The following is a 14,728-nucleotide window of genomic DNA, read 5'->3' on the forward strand; positions in this document are numbered from 1 at the left end:
CAGGATCCACCTGGCAATACCCCTATGGGGCAATGCTCTGCCCCTCTGGAGCCATTGCTCCATTGCTCAGCAACCGAGCTATTTTAGCACCCAAGGGGAGGCCATGGAGCCATCCTCAGTGCCCATGGCCAACTTGCTCAAACCAATTGAGCCATGGCTGCTGTGGGAGGGGAAGAGAGAGAGAGAGAGAGAGAGAGAGAGAGAGAGAGAAAGGGAGCAAGAGGGGTGAAGAAACAGATGGTTGCTTCTCCTGTGTGCTCCAACTGGGAATCTAACCCAGGACATCCACACACTAGGCCAATGCTCTACCACTGAGCCAACCAGCCAGGATCAAAACACTTCAATCAATAAAGAATTTTTAAAAGGTCAAAAGAATTAAGTCAATCCAGTATATGTATCTGTATATCTATATAAATAAAAATGTAAATGTTCGTTTGTTCAAAATCTTTAATCTCTGAAAGTTCTTCACTGATTGCTTTGAAATTTTGATACAATGTTGCATTCGAATAAGCTCTCTTTTTTATATATGTACTATTATATAGATATAGATGTCACACCTGTGACAGGTAAAAACATGCTTTTTTAAAAAAATAGCGTTATCTGTTAGACGTAAAAGCAACACACGCTATACTAAATGTTTTATGATTCCATTTCAATATTTCCAATTTACAATCCATTTATGTGCAGCCAGACTTGAGGATGCACTGTTGCAAGCACGGCGATCACGTTCTGCAGCTTCAGATCTGCTTCATTCTCAACAGAATGAACGCGACAGGCTGAGAGTGGCTGAAAGACGTCAACGAGAAACAGCAGATCAGTGTCAAACATGACTCCGTGCTCAACAATCATGCAATTACAATTGCCTTGCATTCCGGTACAACCCAGCTGATGATTATAGTTTGAGCCGGCATGTTCTATCTGCACTATGACTGAAGTGTGTCTTTATTGCAAGGCTCTGACATTTAATGGAGAAACAAAAGGAATGTGTTGTGCCACCAGAAAAATTAAACTGCCTCAACTTGGAGAACAGCCAGAGCCATTAAAAACTTTCCTTGCAGGATATACCACCGAATCAAAACATTTCCTATCTAATATCAGGAAATAGAACTCATGCTTCCAAATGACGTCGTTCAGTACAGAAATCATAACAGCTCAATTCATGCCAACTTTCAAAGTGAAAGGATAAATTTATCATAAAGCCGGCTCTCTGCTTCCATTCCCAGATGGCCAACATAAATTCCTACAAATGTATTTCATCAGTGATGGCAATAATGAATTGAATGCACGCTGCGGAATTTCTACCGGCATAAAAAGGTCCATCGTTTTCCAACTGCAAAAGCTTCTTCACGAAAAAATAATTTAGTGCATTTGTTCAAAACAGCAATTGACATGATGCCATCTGATACACACAAGATTGTTATTCATGCTGACAAAACGGCTGCTGGAAAACATGTGTGAAGATTCAATGCTCCAACTATAGACGAAGTGGCAACTGTTAAAGTCGGAGATCAATTCCAACCTAGAGATATTGTTCTTCATCAGAGAAACAATCAATTGACAAAAGTTGCAGAAACTCATCGATGCTACAATGCCCTGCAATATCTGATCATTTTGGGGGATGGTGCCGATGGATATCACTTCAACATTAAGATAATAAATCCAGTCAGTGGCGAAGAAACAAATATGAAATGCAGCGCAATGAACTATTATTCGTACCAATTAATGATTTGAGAGAATGAAGACAATCACATTTTGAAATGCCGTCAATTGTTTCACCAATACATCATAGATATGTATGCAAAAATCGAAACAGAACGTTTGATATTCATCCGTTTGAATCAGACCAAGCTTCACTCTGAAGAATACGTTCATTTGCGAGATGCAGTTGTAAATGACGGTAATACAACTAACGTTGGAAGACTAACAATTTTGCCATCTTCATATACAGGCAGTCCATGTCATATGCATGAGTATGCTCAAGATGCAATTGCGTATGTTCATCACTACGGGCGTCCAGACCTATTCATTACATTCACATGCAATCCAGCTTGGGATGATATACAACAGCTCTTACTTCCTGGGCAATCCCCGGTGAATAGGCATGACATCACAGCACGTGTTTTTAGACAGAAGCTGAAGTCACTGATAGATTTCATGGTAAAACATGAAGTGTTTGGGTCTGTGCACTGTATAAAATTAATGAGCAATGTTGTAGAAGCAACAATCTTGACAGGACCTTTCAAAGGTGAAGATGTCCTCATTCCTCGCATTCCTATGATTCCAACGGATATGCCATTTCAATTTAAGAGATTGCAATTCCTGGCCCTGGCCGGTTGGCTCAGCGGTAGAGCGTCGGCCTGGCGTGTGGGGGACCCAGGTTCTATTCCCGGCCAGGGCACATAGGAGAAGCGCCCATTTGCTTCTCCACCCCCCCCTTCCTCTCTGTCTCTTTCTTCCCCTCCCGCAGCCAAGGCTCCATTGGAGCAAAGATGGCCCGGGCGCTGGGGGTGGCTCCTTGGCCTCTGCCCCAGGTGCTAAAGTGGCTCTGGTCGCTGCAGAGTGACGCCCCGGAGGGGCAGAGCATCGCCCCCTGGTGGGCAGAGTGTCCGTCCCTGGTGGGCGTGCTGGGTGGATCCCGGTCGGGCGCATGCGGGAGTCTGTCTGACTGTCTCTCCCTGTTTCCAGCTTCAGAAAAATACAAAAAAAAAAAAAAAAAAAAAGAGATTGCAATTCCCAATTCGATTGGCGTTTGCAATCACCATCAACAAAGCTCAGGGCCAATCTTTAGATTTGTGCGCTTTAGATCTACACACGGATTGCTTCTCACACGGACAATTATATGTTGCGTGTTCTAGACTCGGCAAACCAGACAATCTCTATATCCGCACAGACAATGGGACAACAAAAAATATTGTATACCCACGAGCATTGTGAAATTAAACATATTAGAAATGTGCGCTTTCTCTTTTCTTTCTTTTCCATTTAACCAGACTGAGCCACAGCAACGTGTGGCCAGGTACAGCTAATACACACACGCACACAGAATACACAACCTAAAAGTAAATCCTGGCTTCTATCCATAAGTATACAGTTTCAAGAGGCCTCAACAGGGAAAGGAAAACCCATTGTCAAATTTGGAGTAGGGTGAATTATTAAATATTTAATGAGAAAATTAACTTAGATTAAATCATAACATATACCCAAATTCCAGATGGATTAAAAGCCAAAATGTCCCTACTACAAAACATCTGCGAGCCCTTCCAATGCAAACAAAACATGGTATATTTTAAACCCAGATCCCGTATCCAATCTTCCACTCAATGTGGGCACAAAGGCCTTTCCTTTATAAGTCCTTTCAAGAATTACCTCTAAAACAACCATTGTTGGGAAGCTACAGCAGGATATGCTCCAGCAAAAAAGTATAAGCAATAAAGAGGAAAACAGGATCCAGGAAACATGAGACTCGACCATAGAAGGGCAGCAAAGAGTAGTCCATGGATACTTGTGCAATAGCCCTAGTGAGCAGCCAGTCTGTTTGAAGCAAATAGGACAAAGGGCACTTGATCACAGAAAAAATAAAAATTGAAACTGACATGAGTAATTGTAAAATACTAATAGGCATGTTACAGAGATAATTCAGGCATTTGGAAATAGTAATAGAAGATTCTATTCATATGAAATCTCCAGAATAGGTAAATCCATAGAGACAGAAAGCGGACTAGTAGGTTGCAAGAGACTGAAGGGTAAAGAGAATGGGGAACGACTACTTAATAGGTATATGGTTTCCTTTTGGGGGAAAAATGTTCTATAACTAAATAGTGGTGATGGTTGCACAACCCGTGAATGTACTAAATGTCACTAAACTGCACACTGTAAAATGGTGAATCTTTTGTTGTATTTTACTATAATAAAGATACAAAGCAAAGTAAGCAATAGGCAATCATTAACTCCAGGAAAATAAGTAGGCGTGACTTCAAGGCATGATTAGGCTTTGCAGTCACAATAATTAAATGATGACTACAGATTTAACCAAAAGCTGTGATATTAACAGATTAGAGGTAAAGGGTTTATGCTTGGGGAAGTAGTAATAACATTATTCCTCACCTACCAGAAGTCAACAGACAATATCTAAACTAACGAACTGAAAAGTAGCAGTATAAACTTACTATTTAGATATATGGAGGTCAGTAACAGCAGAAAAGGTGAGGGTGGTTTCCCTGGTGGGTGGAAACTGGGAGGGACAGAGCAGGAGGACATAGAGGCTTAGTGTTTGTTACATGCATTCTGGCCCCATTTGAATTTTTCTTTAAGATTTTATTTATTGGTTTTAGAGAGAAAGGCAGGGAGAGCGGGAAGCATCAACTTGTCGTAGTTGCTTCTCATATGTGCGTTGACCGGGCAAGCTCAGGCTTTCAAACCAGCAACCTCAGCATCCCAGGTCGACACTTTATCCACTGCGCCACCACAGGTCAGGCTACCCTTTTGAATTTTTAACTACAAGTATTATGTCTTTTAAAAATACACTTAAACAATAAAGTAAGCAAAGGGACATATCTGTAACCTAATTTTTAACTTAAATTGGAAAAATAATAAAAGATCTTCACTATATGAAAAGTCCCAAACGAGGGTACATCAAAATTTATCAGGTTTCTGGGAAGGCAAATAAGGGCCCATCACCTAATCTCTTCAAACATCCTCTTAAAGACCAACAACCAGTTATGTGGAAGGGCTGCTAAGTATAGAGTGGGTAGAAATTGCAGAAACGGTTACTAGTGCAAATGTCTATAATCCGGCAGATAAAATAAACTGGAGAAACAGGATAAAAAAGTGACCAAGACGATGGGGTGTTGGGGACCACATGAGGTGAAATGTACATGTCCCTGTCTGAAAATACTGAAATGGAAAACATCTTAAAACATCCCAAACCAGCTTCCCTGTTGGCAACTTTGCCTAAGTGAGAACAGGAAAAAGATTTGAAAGTGACCACGAAAGAGCAAAAGAGCAAGGACACTGACCTCTCAGTCCCTTCAGCATCCTCAGGCACAGAGAAAGCTATCAAGAATGTACTGTGGGCCAAACCGGGCAGTGGAGCAGTGGATAGTGTCAGCCTAGGATGCTGAGGTCCCAGTTCTAAACCCTGAGGTCACCGGGCTTGAGCACAGGCTCATCTGGCTTAAGCACAGGGTTGCTGGCTTGAGTGTGGGATCATAGACATGACCCCATGGTTGCTGGCTTGAGGAAGGGGTCATTGACTCAGATGGAGCCCCCCCCCCCCCGGTTAAGGCATGTATGAGAAAGTAATCGATGAACAACTAACGTGCCTCAACTATAAGTTATACTTCTATCTCTCTCCTGTCTGTCTCTGTCTCTCAAGTATGGGGGGAAAGCAAAAAAGAACAGAGAAATAGTGAAAGATGTGATAGCATCCTGATTTGCTTTGAGAAAACTGCCTCACTTCCATTGTGTGACATCCATCAGGAGTGCCTCCGTCCCAACAAAGAAAAGAAAATGACAAGTTTTCCACCTGCTTTCTATGGAACCGTAAGAGTCAGGATCCTAGGATCAGCCAATTGGATGTTCTCTCCAGGGTCTGAGTCATACAGCAAGATGCTCAGAAACTTAGGGTTCCCCACAGTGGCAGAAGCTGGCATGCTAACCCCAAGTTCCTCATGTCCATATGTGGGCTGTGAACTAGCGGTACAGCTACACCACCAGAGGCAGGTAGGGAGGGGCAGGACAGTCAGCGGGGCTCAGTATGACTAGTACTCAGCAGTACAGGACTCCTAGCTTCTCAAAATACATGGCCAGAAATAACATATGCCAATACACATTTTAACTTTTGTGGTTGAAAATACTAATGAGTAACTTGCATTTGTTAGGTCAAAGAACAAAAAACAAAGAGAACCAATTTAAAGGCAAACCTTTTTAATAAACATTTGGACAAAAATATGCTTGTTGTTACTAGAAATATGTAAAAAAAAATTATTAGTTTCAAATCTTCCAGAACCAGTTTAACCTGACTTCTACACCTAAGATTAGAGCTGCCAGTCATGCCCTCCAACCACGTACTGGAGGTTAATGATTCCACATTGGACACACGGCTTTGGTAGATACACAGGAAGATGGAGAGCCTCCTTAATTACCTAACTGGAGAGAAATTATAAATATAAAAATTTTTAATTGAAACACTGATACAGCTTATATTTTGGAGCACTTGTTTAAAAATAATATGCTTGGGGGGAAAGTATAAAATATTTTAACTATAAATAATCTCTTACGTACATCTGAAAGTAACATAATATTGTATGCCAACTGTAATTAAATAAAAATAATAATCTTACAATTTCACAAAACAAAAATGGTGTATTATTAAATGATTTCTAAATATGTTTTAAATAGTGCTTTACTTTCTTCAGGCAGTATTTCAGTCAGTTAATAAGATGGGCCTAGAATACTTAACTCTATCACACACACACACACACACACACACACACACACACACACACACACACACAATAAAAGTAGCAAGGTTTTTAAACTAAATACCCAAATTGCATAATGTTCCTAAGCAACCATTTATACTGAAAGTACGTTGTGAGTTGAAGATGATCTGAGCATTGGCAGTGTGAGATACCCTTGATCTTTCCCCTTACAAGTTCAACAGTGGAACAGCTGTAATGTAGGGAAGGAACCCACGCTGGGCTCGCAGGCCTGCCTGAAAAGAACACCATGGAATTGACCAAAGGTGAGAAGGATTGAGAAACAAGGCAGAAGATGCACTCAACCAGGCTCTAAAGAGGAGAAAAATGCACTTTTGGGGTTTTGGTCCATTGGGGCTCCAGAGGAAAGAAACCCGAAGTGACTGGGTCTTCTTCTGCGGGGAGGAGTGGAGATCGGGGGGCACTTGGGGAGATACTAAACCACAGCATCAGCAGAATGAGGGGTCACTGCCAGCATTCCCCAGGTCTGCCAGCAGACTACACTCAACATCAACACAGACGGAGAAAAACAAAGTGTCCTCCCAGCCTCCCAGATCCCATCTCCCTCCCACACAGGGTACGGAGAGTGGGAGAGACACCCCACAGCTAGTTCTACAGGGTCATTCTTCCCATGAAGAACAGACGTGCTCTGTGTCTGATTCCCAGTCTGTTGAGACATGGTAAGGAGTGCCCAGTGGCCTGAGATCACCATTGCTCAAGCAGTAAAGCCTTCCCAACACACCCCACCCATCGCCACAATTGCTGCCCTGCCTCCATTATTGAACAGCAACATCTTAGTAGAGGTCAGCCTGAAAATTTCCAAGCTAAAACTTGTAATTCAGCACTACCAACTGGAAAAAAAAAAAAAAAACAGATAAAACTCTCGAACTAAATTTTTTTTCTTTTGAATTTTATTTTACTTTAATCTCTATTTTTTGTGGGTGTTTTGTTTTTGATTATTGTTTTTGTTCTTTTTGTGTTTCTTTTATTTTTTTTTAATTTTTATATTTTTTATTTTTATTGTATTTTTTACTTTTTTGTAGTTGTTTTTTGTTTGATTTCTTAATAATACCACTCTCAAATGCTGTCAAGGCATAAGAACACTAATATCATGGCTACACAAGAAAGAGACATAGCTCAGAAAGAAAATGGAAAATTTCCAGAAAGCAATCTCAATCACATGGAAACCTTGGATAAATGATAAAGAATTCAAAATATAAGCTCTGAAAATAATGAGATGTGAGGAAACAGTAATAGGCAATTTGATGAGTTCAGAAAACAAATTAATGATCAAAATGAGTACTTCACCAAGCAGATTCAAACCTTAAAAACAGAGATGAACTCAACACATGAATTGAAAAGTGAGCTAGTCTTAATATTAAAGGCCAACAACAATATACCTAGGTGAACACTAGTCACACTGAGCACTGGAACATAATACACTTTTCCTTCCCTGATAAATTTATAATTGCTTAATTTTTTCATTTGCTTGCTTCTCTGTCATAACAATCCCAAACTCTTTGCCAGTTATGGACATCTCTCCACACATCCTGATGCATCAGGTCATCTGTAAATGTCATCTTCAAAGGCAGGAGTCCAGAGGGTGGCGGCTGCTGCCCATCCCGGGCACGTACACTGCCAGGAAGACAGGAGAACTGCAGCACAAGCCTGTCTGAGATCCACAGGGACTCTGGGCTGAACACTCTAAAGGCTCCTGGGAAGCTTCTCAAGACACGGAAGCAGACTCTCAGCAAAGAGAAAGTGAACTTTGCTGAGCTCACTCTGACACATGCTGCCACACACATTGTGGTTATTCTCCAAGAACAAACCCAAGGGCAACTGTAGAAGCCTCACAGCTAAAGACAATGGCCTAAGGCTGCATAAGAAATCCAGATGCACTTTCTACAGAATTCTGCACGAGCAGATTCCATGGCAGGAATAATATCTACATCCTCCCCACAAGCTTTTTCTGCAGTGTCACAAGACACCGTGAACAAGAGAAGTCAGGATAGTGATTAGTGTCTTAGTCATTTTTAACAGAGCAAGTCATTCCACAGATACTGCACTATGGCCCCCTGTATAAGGGATATACTCCCTTTCAATCACACCCTGTCCAGTGCAGGCTGGAAGACGGTAATGTGAATCAACGCTCACCAGAGAATTCTTTACTTGCTCAAGAGATGTTCCTGCTTCTACTGAAAAGATTTTGGTTTTCTTCTCTATTATGTTCTATGTTTTCCCAAATTCCTACAATGGCATGTACTATTTTTTCTAAATTATATCATAAACATTAAAAAAAATTAGTAACTACTAGTAACATAAAAATCTATTTTTCTACCTCTTACTAAATATGGCTATGCCATGACAATTTTTATTTTTTTTAAAAATGAGTCTCTGGATTTAGTGAAGACCTTGGGGATATAAAGGATTAACCACTTGTCATATTCAAAATGATGCATTTATTCAAGAAAAATCTGAAGTTTCTTTGTCTTCTTCAAAAGAAAGAGCTGCAAGAATATCTAAAAGACTTGAAATAATGTCAATTTAAAGCACCTTTACTGAAACTTGATTCCTTGGGCCAGAGGAAGGTCCTTACTGTAATTGATGGTACTAGGAAGAAAAAACAAACAAAATTAAATGAAGAATAGTACAAACATAAAATAGAATATTTTTATACTATTAAAAATGTACATCTGTATATAATCTGTATATATACCACTCACAAAAATTAGGGGATATTTCAAAATGAATATGAAGCGATAAAAAAAGCAGTTGATTTTCTTTTATTAAACAGGAATATCATAAAAGCAAATGACAAGTCAAAGCAAGTTGTTTAATTATGCAAATGAGTTGCAAAATCAACTTTTATTTCATTAGTGAAAATGCACTATACAAAAGGCTGAAAGTATTGGATGGAGTATCTGCACGTCCCTGAGCCCCTAATTTTTGTTAGAAGTTTATTAACTAGATAAACTGTCCAAGTTACAAACTGGTGAAGAAAAAAATTAGGACACAAAATGATAGATCCTGTTTCATAAAAGAAAAAAACAGTGAAACATGAAATCTGGAAATATACACAGCATACGTGTTATTCCTATTCTTCAGGGCACAACACTATGAGGCAATAACAATCTTCTTTATATCTCTCGGTAACTTGTACTGAATTAGCAGGGAAAACACAGATATTCCCATTTTGATAGAAAATAAGAACTATAATAATTTAGAAAATAAAAACTTCTGTTAGTCAATTGTCTGCTAATCGTCTCATTTTTCACCTTAGAGGAAAGATGTCCTATTAAATGGGTTCCCAAAAGGCCACAGCTAAATGTTTTCTACTCTAGACCTCAAGTGCACAAGAAAAGTAAAAGGAACATAAGTGACTTCAATGAACAGGAATCAGGCGAAGAGTGTGCATGTGTTTGAGACTTAGCAAGCCACAGCGGAAAGCACTTCGGCAATTCCCGACAGACAGAAAGTCACTAAGGCTACAAGGAGCCAAGGTTGAGAAAGCACCTGAGGTTACAGAACCAGTAGCAGCAGTAAATGCGGTGAGGATGGGTGTCCTTGGTCCCTCACCCTGTGTTCTCTCTACAGCCTAACACCACATGGGCCTGACCCCACACGCTGTTTTATTGTACTTGGATAAAGCTATTTTCTACTCAAAGGGGAGGAAAGGTTGAATACCTTTAAAAGCAACAACTCCTAATCCAACTCTCCCAGAAGCTGGGTCCCTCACCAGCTAGCTACCCATGTGCTAATCCAACTTTCAAGGGCTGTGCTCGATTTTCTGAGAGCTGGCATGTGCCCGCTTGCTAGCCCGGCCCCCAGCCTCCTCCTGCTTCTACAGTCAGCAAAGGTGGTAACTGTGCCCCAGGAGAACACTCGGAAAGGACAGCTACTTCCACTTTGTCCTGCTGGTGGACACCTCCCCACAGCGTCCTGCTCCTACATGGTTTCTAGATAGAAACCAACGGGATGGTCTCCCAGCTGAGCGCTGGGAGCTGGCTGAGGCTGGACAAGAAAAGGAGAAAGAAAACAGTACAAAAATAGATGCTCTGGAACGGGAGAGCTTGGAACATTAGAAAAATGAAGTGAAATGAAAAGGGATAAGGATGGAGCAGAAAGTAGAAGAGTGTAAACAAAAGCACGCTGCAACAGCGCCCAGCCCGGACCGCACTCTCAAAGCCCGTACTTACCAAGTGGATCTTCTCATGTACTGCTTCCAGGCGTCGCTGCCAGACTCCCTGCCCCCGCCAGTGTGCTTTTCTCCTCCTAGAGAAACACAGGAGAGCTCACGCCTCACCGCTCGCTCGGGCTGTTCTCTCTGCACCGGCTTCTGCTCGGCACCACCGAAACGAAGATTCCAAAAGGGGACCAGGGCGACCTGGCCGGCACCTCTACCTGTAGCCCTTGACATGTATTTGTTTAATTCCTTTACTTTTATTTATTTATTAGATTTTATTTATTCATTTTAGAGAGAGAAAGAGAGAAAGGGGGAGGAGCAAGAAGCATCAACTCCTGTATGTGCCTTGACCAGGCAAGCCCAGGGTTCTGAACCTGCGACCTCAGCGTTTCCAGGTTGACGCTTTATCCACTGCGCCACCACAGGTCAGGTTCATTACTTTTATTTAGCAAACAGATAAATGAAAGGCAGAGATCACAATAGACACACACAAAATGAAGGAACTAAGAGGAAAATAGAAGAAATTAAGAGGAAACAGAAATGTGTCAGGAAGAAGAAAACCTTAAAACTGCCTTACCACTAGACAAAGGTTTAGTTAAGAATGAAAACCTCTGGAGAGTGGAAATAAAATTTTATTTTCTCATTAATGCTTAACTATATGTAATTTCCTACAATACACATAACTGCTTTTATAAAATATTTTAAATGGCAAATTAATATCTTTAGGGAGGTTATAAGTAGATAATGACTCCATAAAACAAGGAAAGGACACCATTTAAAAGTGTGCCAGCAAAGCATAAGAATAAGTCTTGGTGTTGTTCTTAATATATAATAGCAGAGGAGAAAACACTTAATCGAAGGATTAGAAGGAAAATTTGAAGAAATCACCTATATAAAACGAATAAAGAGATGGAAAATAGGAGAAAAACACAACAAATTTTTCAAGAAATATTTAAAATAACAGAAGTTCAAGAAATTAAAATAGAGAAAATTAAAAGGCAAAAATTGTCAAAAGAAACACTACCAGAGCAAAATTAGAACTAAAAGCTACATGTTCCAATATTCTAAGGCCAATCACTGGCCCACTGACTGTCCAACAAATCATTTTACAAAGATGTCCCACTGGGGCATAAACCTGTGAAATTTCAGAAATCAGACATAAATAATAGAATCAATATTTTTTGAAACAAGGAAAAAAATGGTCAGAAATCAATGTGGATTTCGGCTTTTTCAACCACAATACTAGAAACCAGAAGACAAATACACATAATAAAAATCAGCTTTAAAAGTCTGAGGAAAAATTATTACAGAACTTCAGGAAAGGTACAGCAGGTCTGCTTGGTTGTCGCTGGCATCTGCTTGGTTGTCGCTAGGCTGCTCACAGCTCCCTACACTGATAGAAAACGTTCCCTAAATGATCAAGGAGTCCCACTGAGCCTACACTCTTTCTGTACAGTGTGGTTTATGTTGAACACCTGCTTTCCTTCTGGAACTTTTGGTTTGTGGTAGGCAGAGGGTGGCCCGTGACCAGCCCCCGGTAAAAGCCTTGTGTGCGGAGCCCCTAGTGAGCGCCCCTGGCAGACAACATATGTTGTCACAATCCACTGCTGGAAGAATTAAGTACATCGTTTGTGCCTCCACTGGAGAAGACTCTTAGAAGCTCGTACCTTGTTTCCTCTGGACCTGATGCCCTACAATGTCACATCCCTTACAGGGAAGGAGGGAGAGGACTTAAGAAGGTTAACCTAGCCTAAAACAGAGGATTAGCATATAATGTCTGAACAAGTACAGTTAAAGCACACTATTTAGAAAATTGAAGTCAATTCATAGGTACATTTACTTCTTTCTTTTAGTAGGAATCTCAAAGGGGTTGCTCTGGGAAAGAAGAGGAAACTGTGGGCAGAACTACTTTTTCCATTGCAAGTCTTTATACAATCAATCGTTCAAATGCCACAGAAATGTTTACTTGAAACCTATATACTCTTATTGATCAATGTCACCACATTAAATTTAATTTTCTAAATTAAAAAAAGGCCATGGCTGGTTTGCTCAGTGGTAGAGCATCTTGGCCGGCATGTGGATGTCCCAGGTTTGAACCCTGGTCTGGGCACACAGGAGAAGAGACGATCTGCTTTTCTACCCCTCTCCCTCCCCTTTCTCTCTATCTCTCTTCTCCTCATGTAGCCATGGCTCAATTGGTTCCAAGGAGTTGGCACCCGGCACTGAGGATGGCTTCGTGGAGCTTCTGCCTCAAATGTTAAAAATAGCTTGGATGCCAAGCAATGGCCCCAGGTGGGCAGAGCATGGCAGCCTTATAGGAGTTTGCTCCCGATCAGGGCACATGTGGGAGTCTGTCTCTCTGTCTCCCCTTCTTCTCACTTAAAAATAAATAAGTAAATAAGACTTTAAAACATTTTTTAAAAAATAACTGTGAGGGCTGACCTGAAGAGTCAATTGGAGAGAGAAGGCCTAGGTTTGCACAGGGATTAAAGGACTACAGAAGGCCTGACCTGTGATGGCACAGTGGACAAAGCATCGGCCCAAAATGCTGAGGTCCCTAGTTCAAAACCACAGGTTTGCCCGGTCAAAGCACAGACCACAAGCAACTACTCCGAGTTGATGCTTCCCATCCCTTCCCCACCTCTTCTCTCTCTCTCCTCTAAAATTAATAAAAATATTAAAATAAATAAAGGGTAACAGAAGGACAGACAGACACATTCAAGGCCACAAAGTAATGGAGGACAAGTGTGATAGGCCAAACTGAAAGAACTTTTGGCAAAATCTGCACACCAAAAAGTAATTATGAATTATGAAGTTGCTGTTTGGTTTAAAATATATGAAAGAATGATTTAAACTTTTACAAGTAGTAATAAATATTTGTTTCACTTCTATATATACTTAAAGGCAATCTGGTTTTTTTATGATACTGCAGACGATTTTCATTAAGTAAAACATTGTTGAGAAGAGTTTGTTTTCTTTTTAAATTATTGCTATTACTAAATTTAAGCACTAAGAACTCAAAGCATATAAAAAGAAAACAGAAACAGGGCTCAGTGAAAAGAAACAACATAATACTTTATCAAGATGAAAGATAACGTTTAACATTTACTATGCCCACCTTGCCAGTAAAATCTAGAATTTTTCACGTGAAATTTTCTGGCTTTAAAGCAGGGGTTCTTAACCTTCTTTGGGTCTTGAACCCTCTCCCCAGAAATCAGACGCCACGTTTCGGGGGCCCACACGTGCTGGGGGAAGGGCCCGCTGGAGTGCGATGCTGCACCTGCGAGTAACTGAATGTGGAGCCCCCGCGCCCTCCGGAGTGTCAGACCAGACAAGACTGTCGTTTCGGTGTCTCGGGCACGCTTTTCTAAAAGCTACTACTTACTGCACTGCTTCTCCTTTACTGCCCGTTGTAAACTGAACTGCCCCCCGCTCCCTGCGCCCCCACCCCAGGAACATGGTGAAGCCCTAACCTCCAATAACTCAGAATGGAGCTATAAGGCCCTGGCCGGTTGGCTCAGCGGTAGAGCGTCGGCCTAGCGTGCGGAGGACCCGGGTTCGATTCCCGGCCAGGGCACACAGGAGAAGCGCCCATTTGCTTCTCCACCCCTCCGCAGCACTTTCCTCTCTGTCTCTCTCTTCCCCTCCCGCAGCCAAGGCTCCATTGGAGCAAAGATGGCCCGGGCGCTGGGGATGGCTCTGTGGCCTCTGCCCCAGGCGCTAGAGTGGCTCTGGTCGCAACATGGCCACGCCCAGGATGGGCAGAGCGTCGCCCCTGGTGGGCGTGCCGGGTGGATCCCGGTCGGGCGCATGCGGGAGTCTGTCTGACTGTCTCTCCCTGTTTCCAGCTTCAGAAAAATGAAAAAAAAAAAAAAAAAGAATGGAGCTATATTGGGCATTAGCGTCCTGAAGTTAGGTAATTAAGGTTCAATGAAGTCGTAAAGGTAAGGCCCTAAGCCAACATGACCAGTGTCTTTAGAAGAAGACACACCAGGGACGTGTGCACAGAAAAAAGGCCATGTGAGGACACAGGAGGAAGGTGGCATCTGCCAGCCAGGAAGAGAAA

The 14,728-nt window shown here is 41.5% G+C and overlaps 1 protein-coding gene across 3 annotated transcripts in view; it reads right to left on the minus strand.

Moving 5' to 3' along the window:
• Positions 1–5,933: 5,933 nt before the first annotated feature.
• ALDH7A1 (aldehyde dehydrogenase 7 family member A1) overlaps positions 5,934–14,728 on the minus strand; it is a 45,843-nt gene continuing 37,048 nt past the window's right edge. The window contains exons 17-19 of one of the 3 annotated variants that reach the window (XM_066274230.1): positions 10,676–10,751; positions 9,033–9,089; positions 5,934–6,147 (exon numbers count right to left, since the gene is read on the minus strand). In XM_066274230.1, the coding sequence (XP_066130327.1) occupies positions 9,035–9,089; positions 10,676–10,751 (131 nt within the window). In that variant the 3' untranslated portion in view covers positions 5,934–6,147; positions 9,033–9,034. Of the gene's footprint in view, positions 6,148–7,372; positions 8,115–8,915; positions 9,090–10,675; positions 10,752–14,728 lie in introns of those variants that run through there. The other 2 variants (XM_066274231.1, XM_066274229.1) reach the window with 2 other exon arrangements.

The sequence above is a fragment of the Saccopteryx bilineata genome, chromosome 4 (genome assembly GCF_036850765.1).
Source record: "Saccopteryx bilineata isolate mSacBil1 chromosome 4, mSacBil1_pri_phased_curated, whole genome shotgun sequence".
In the NCBI taxonomy this organism is placed as follows: Eukaryota; Metazoa; Chordata; class Mammalia; order Chiroptera; family Emballonuridae; genus Saccopteryx; species Saccopteryx bilineata.